The 6558-nt window shown below is 45.1% G+C and overlaps 1 protein-coding gene across 1 annotated transcript; it reads left to right on the top strand.

Annotated features, from left to right (window-relative positions):
* Nucleotides 1–4991: 4991 nt before the first annotated feature.
* Nucleotides 4992–5660, top strand: LOC116519915 (claw keratin-like). The gene is given in 2 exon segments (XM_032234021.1): nt 4992–5079; nt 5082–5660. Coding segments are annotated over 2 exon segments (462 nt in total). The 3' UTR covers nt 5456–5660.
* The last annotated feature ends 898 nt before the right edge of the window (nt 5661–6558 follow it).

The raw sequence follows: 6558 nt of genomic DNA, 5'->3' as shown, positions 1-6558 counted from the left end.
ACAGAGGATGAATTGCATCCCAGAAAAAAATAGAAGACTTCTCCTGGTGTCATGGAGAGGTGGCCTTCAACATAGGACCCCCGTTGAGACTTTCCTCCATAGGTCTAGTTGCCAAGCCTCCAAATATGGATCTCATGACGGTGGAGAGGTGACTATGATGGTCATAAGTCTGAGGATCGACCCACAAGGCCCTTTTTACAGCAACCTGGAATGTTTAGTCTGTCATTGGGTGGATCACAAAGTGGATCCAATTTAGTGGACAGTGACTTCCCACCATGATGGAAAGCCATAGGATGGCTGTCCTCCACACTTTCCCAAATCTGGAAGCTTGGGCTAATATTTGAAAGAAATATAGGTAGGTATATTATTCTGAGACCAAGCATGTTTTCTGAAGGCTGCTTTAAGGTCAGAATGAGACATTTATCTAGGAGGAGACAAAATTGTTTCAAATCCTTCCTTCCTTCATCTTTCCCTCCCTCCCTCCCTCCCTTTCCCTCCTTCCCTATTCCTTCCCTATCCTTCCTTCCTTATTCTCTCTCCCTCTCCCTTGCTCTCTCACTTCTCCCTATTTCCTCCCTTCCTCACTCCCTCCTTTCCTTCCTTCTCTTTCTCCTCCATTCTTATTTCCTTCCTACTAATCTTCTCCCTTCTCTCTGTCCTCTATTCCTATCCCCTTCCTTCCATCCATCCCTCTAATCTTCCTTCTCTCTCTCCTCCATTCCTACCTCTTTCTTCCTTCCTTCTTTCCTTCCTTCCTTTCCATCCACCTATTTATCTATCTGGCCATATTCCTTCCTTGCTTCCTTCCCTCCCTCCCTCTAATCTTCCTTCTCTGTCTCTCCATTCCTATATCCTTCCTTCCTTCCTTCCCATCCACCTATTTATATCTAACTATCTTCCTTCCTTTCTTTCTTTCTTCCTTCCCTCCCTAGCTCCCTCCCTCCCTGTAATCTTCCTTCTCTGTCTCCTCCATTCATATACCCTTCCTTTCTTCCCATCCACCTATTTACCTATCTAACCATCTTCCTTCCTTCCTTCCCTCTAATCTTCCTTCTCTCTCTCCTCCATTCCTATCCCTTTCTTTCCTTCCTTCCCTCTAATCTTTCTTTTCTCTCTCTTCCTTTCCCAACCCCTCCCTCCCTTCCCTCCCTCCCTCTAAACTTCCTTCTCTCACTCCTCCATTCCTATCCCTTCCTTCCTTCCTTCCTTCCCCTCCCACCCCAATTCCTGAAGCAAAGGACCATAAACATGTAGAAAGGCATCTGAGATGCCAGGGACTCACCAGAGAGACTCTGAGAGATGCAGTCAAGAGGAGATGAAGCTGATGGAAGCTCTCAGCACAAGGAGCTCTTTTATACTCTTTTCCCCCCGTCCCCACCGCTCGCTTAGAAACGCCCCTTTTTGCTCTGGGGTTCCATTCTTGTTTGTGCACCGTGTCATCAAACTTCCCCAAATTACTTTAATAATAGAAAAACATGAGTTTGAAGACTTAGCATTTTGTCAGTCCCACAAGATGCAGTTGTCACTTTGATCTTTTTCTTCTTTCTTTCTTTCTTTCTCTTCTTTCTTTTCTTCTTTCTTTTTATCTTTTCTTCTTTTCTTCTCTTTCTTCTTTTTCTTTTCTTCTTCTTTCTTGTCTTCCTTTCTTTCTTCTTTTTCTTTCTTTCTTTCTTATCCTTTCCTTTCTGTTTTCTTTTTTCTTTCTTATCTCTTTCCTTCGTCTTTCTTATCCTTCTTCTTCTTCCTTCTTTCTTCTTGCTCTCCTTCTTCTTCTTCCTTCATCCTCTTCCGTCTTCTTCTGTCAGTGCACTTTTTTCTGTAGCCTGGCCTGAACACAAAGCAGGGTTCTATTATCCTGTTTTAATTTCAAAATTTCCTTCCTTATTCCAGTTGCTACTGACAATATTTTGTCCTCGCCTGCGTTGCATCGGGACGCCGTGATAAAGCATCAGTAGATCCAAGGATCTATCACTAGCGGTTTTTAGTCAAACTGTCCTTTCAGAAGATAGAGGTCAGATTTTGGAGAGAATGGAGAAAAAGAGAGTGTCAAAGTGAGGGGAAAGGGGAGATGGAGAGAGGGGAGGGACAGAGAGGGGAAGAATGGGAGGGGGAAACAACGACTGCTACATGAAGTTGAAAGCGTCATGGGGTCCCCCAAAGAAAGACTGATGGTCACCTCTCAGAGTGATGTAGTAGAACATGTGTAGATGACTCTAACAGACGACCTCACTCTCTCAAGGGACCTAGGAGTAAACATCTCAAATGATCTAAGCCCCAGACCTCACAGCCATTGCCAAAAGGCATTAAAGTTGTTTAACCTAATTTTGCGAAGCTTCTTCTCTGGGAATATTGTATTGCAACTAAGGCATACAAAACCTTGCCAGACCAATCCTCAATACAGCTCATCCATCTGGAATCCACACTGTATATCGGACATTAATACAATTGAGCGAATCCAGAGGTATTTCACGAGAAGACCTCCTCCACTCCTCTGCTCACAATAGAATCCCTTATGTCACCAGGCTCGAATTTGGGGCTTGGACAACCTGGAACTACGCCGATTAAGGTCTAACCTAAGCGTAGTACACAAAATTGTCTGCTACAATGTCCTTACCTGTCAACGACTTCTTCAGCTTCAACCTCAATAATATACGGGCAAACAATCGATACAAATTCAAGGTCACCGCTTCAAACTCAACTGCAGAAGAAACGACTTCAGGAACAGAGTGGTCAACACCTGGAATGCTCTACCTGACTCTGTTGTTACATCCTCAAACCCACCAGCTTCATCCTTCAATACTGTGGACCTCACCCCATTCCTAAGAGGTCTGTCAGGGGCCTGCATAAGCACACCAGTGTGCCCACCATCCTTGTCTTACCATCCCCATCTATTTGTATTCATTTCCTCTGTTCATGTCCTGGTTTATACTTATGCCTGTTATCTTGTCCATGTTTGACAAACAAATAATAATCAATAAATGTATAGAACAACGGTGGGAATATAGTGGTCCCTTCCAATTCTCTGGCCCAAGAAAAGAAAGTGGGATTTATCTATCCTGCTAAGCCAATTTTTTTTTCAACTAATTTTTTTTTTGAAGAAACCATCATTATCAGAGCTTGAGATCTGCGTGCCAACAGCAGTATATGATCTTCACACTGCTTCAAGTGTGCTCTGGAACAGACATGTTTCCATGGCTCCCTGAAAGCTTACTAAAGTTGGGTTGGTCAAAACATTTAGGTTAAGTCAGGGGTCGGCAGCTTGAACACTCAAAGAGCCACAAAGTTCCTAACCGGAAGCTCCCCGTTCAATTCTAGAGCCAACCGGAAATCCGTTTTTCTTATCATAGAGTCTACTCCTAGCACGGCATCCTTTTCCCCCTATTTGTCCTAACCGAAAGCCCTATCAATTATGGAGCTGGCCGTAAACCTGCCACTTGCCATAGAGTCTCTTCCTGCCGTGCCCTACTCCCCCCCCAACTGAAAGATCCTCTCAAAATTGTGGTGCCGACTGGAAAGAGGGAGCCACAGCAGAGGGATGAAAGAGCCACATGTGGCTTCAGAGCCGCAGGTTGCTGATCCCTGGGTTATTTCAGAAAGAGGGACCATCATGGAGAAAGTTCAACACGGAGGTACTGGAGTTGGTGATGGGACCTACAGGATGCTTCTCCTTCCAGTCCTCACTGCAGAGTAGAGTCAACCTGGATCAGGGAACTTGGGTGAAGTAGTTTACAACAAGGTCTTGAGAATATTCATTTTTATGTTCCCATGTGCTGGGCCGGTTCAGCGATACCTTCAGGCTCGCAAGCTCTGCACCTTGAAGTCAAAGGTATCCAGGAGTCTCCGTGCTGACCCACAAAAATGTGGCCATTTTCACAGAGTCACTACTGAGGAGAAACAACTGGCCTTTGATCTTGCCTCCATCTCCACCCCAAGGGTGTTGCTCACTTCCATGATCAGATAAACCGAAACATCTGACTTGCAAACTACAAGGAAGAACAGAAGTAGTAGTAGCTCGTTTGTGGTGATGTGATGATTGCAACCCACAGTGGCGATGTGCCCGTGTTTGTGCTGAGTGGAGTCCTTTTCGTTTCTCTGGAATGCCGGAAAAGCAAATGTAGGAAGCCAAATGAAACTTCACAAGTGCCAACTTCCTGGGGACGCTGAGAGAATGGTATAAAAGCTCCTTCTCTCTGTGCTGCCATCAGCTTCTGGTTGACTCTCCTGTCTTCACTACTTCTCTCCGAAGCAGGTAAGACGATCTACTCAGGGAGAATCCCTCCTGGTTGTGAGCAAACGAGGTAGATCTTCAAGCCAGAATCTGAGATTCTGCAAGGTTTTGGATCTCATCGTAGGCTAGGATGCTTCTGAATGCTTCTGCTTCCAGAACCAGCTTCTGACGTGGCACTTGAGTCAGAATCAAGTCAGAATCTGAGGTTCTTAAAACGATGGACCTCATCAAAGTAGCCTTCTTCTTCTCAGTGTTTCTGCTTTTGAGAAGACTTTTGGGGGGGGGGCTTCCTATTCGATTTTTCTTAGCCAGGTTATAGAACCAGACGGCCTCTGCTTCCTTCTAGAATATCCTCTTTCTTTTAACTTCTCACCATTAGCAGAGGAAGCCAGTTGGTTGAGGGACATCACATTGGACTTCATAAACGATTGGGGAGGAGTGGATGAGAGAAAGCCACGTTTTTAAAGGTTGATATTTCTTCAAGTTTTTCTTCTCCCCTGTAAGAAAAGGAAGGATGGGTTTCCAGTTCCGCCTTCCAAAATTCATAGCCCATACTGGTGACCTTCCTGACCATTTGAGGTTGAGGAAGCTTAACTTGAGAAGATCAGTTAGAGGTTATCATTCACTCCAGTCCCATCAAATCCTATTAAAGCTGCCCTGCTGGTTGATGGAAGAAGCAAGGGATGGGAGGGTAAAGGGAATGGATGCAATTCTCACAACCCTCTCTATTTTGTGCAATAGACTCACTTCACAACTCAACACCATGGTTGACTGTGGACCCTCCTGTGCTGTGCCCTCTTGCGCCTCCGCCCCAGTGGTTGGCTTCGGATCAGCTGGCTCCAAAGGTCTTGGTTGGGCTATGGCGGTCTTGGCGGTCTTGGCTATGGCTTGGGTTACGGCCGTGGTTTGGGCTACGGCACCTTGGCCGAGAGCTCCGGAAGCCTGGGCACCCTGGCCGGAGTCATCCCCAATTGCATCAACCAGGTCCCACCATCCGAGGTGATCATCAAGCCCCCTGCAGTCGTGGTCACCATCCCCGGCCCCATCCTGTCCGCCAGCTGTGAGCCCGTGGCCGTCGGAGGCAACACCCCATGCGCCCCCGGAGGTATCGGAGGTACCGGAGGCTTCGGAGGATACGGACGCGTCGGTGGCTTCTACGGAGGCCACCTGGGACGTCTCGGTCGCCGTGGCAGCCTCTGCTCTCTGCCTTGCAACCTCCCCTGTTAAATTCACCCGGACTCTCCACCACCAAATACGGATCTGAGAAGATTGGATAGAGCCTATCTGAGCCCCATTCTGGACTGCATCGATCTTTGACAAACCAGTTGTGTTTGTCTCTAGACGGATAAAATTGGCGCGGAAGACCTCTTACGACCTCTGTTGGACTTCTCTTTGTCCCCCGCACCCAATCTTTGCTTTCAAATGCTCAAAGTCCTGCTCCCTTTGCTTATATGCAGTATAACAAGCCTTCACCAGCTCCTGTGTGTCTCTAAATGTCAGTTCTCTGTGTCTTCCAATAAAATGAAATGTGCTTGAATTGAACCCATGTCTCTGTTTTCCTTTGAGCTCCATGCTTGGTAGCAGGGGTTCGAGTGAATTAAATTAAAGTTGAAGACCCTTGTCTTCAAAAGCCGGTCTGCCTTCGGGCCTAAGCAGGGGGTTGGACTAGAAGACCTCCAAAGTCCCTTCCAACTCTGTTATTCTATTCTATTCTATGTTTCTATTCTTCTGTTCTACTCTCCTCTCCTCTGCTCTCCTCTATTCTCTATTTCTATTCTTCTACTCTATTCTATGCTCTATTTCTATTCCATTCTCATTCCATATTCTATTTTACTCTATTCTATTCTATTCTATTCTATATTTCTATTCTTCTGTTCTACTCTACTCTCCTCTGCTCTCCTCTGCTCTCCTCTATTCTCTATTTCTATTCTTCTACTCTATCTATGCTCTATTTCTATTCTATTCTCAATTTCCATTCTTCTATTCTATTCTGTGCTCTATTTCTATTCCATTCTCATTCCACATTCTATTCTATTCTATTCTATTCTATTCTCTATTTCTATTCTTCTGTTCTACTCTACTCTGCTCTGCTCTCCTCTATTCCCTTTTTTTGTATTCTTCTATTCTATTCTATGCTCTATTTCTATTCCATTCTCATTCCATATTCTATTTTACTCTATATTCTATTCTATTCTATTCTATTCTATTCTATTCTATTCTATATTTTTATTCTTCTGTTCTACTCTACTCTCCTCTGCTCTCCTCTGCTCTACTCTATTCTCTATTTCTACTCTTCTACTCTATTCTATGCTCTATTTCTATTCCATTCT

The sequence above is a fragment of the Thamnophis elegans genome, chromosome 17 (genome assembly GCF_009769535.1).
Source record: "Thamnophis elegans isolate rThaEle1 chromosome 17, rThaEle1.pri, whole genome shotgun sequence".
Lineage (NCBI taxonomy): Eukaryota > Metazoa > Chordata > Lepidosauria > Squamata > Colubridae > Thamnophis > Thamnophis elegans.
The sequence above is the reverse complement of the archived record's forward strand: the minus strand, read 5'-3'. Positions and strand labels throughout refer to the sequence as shown.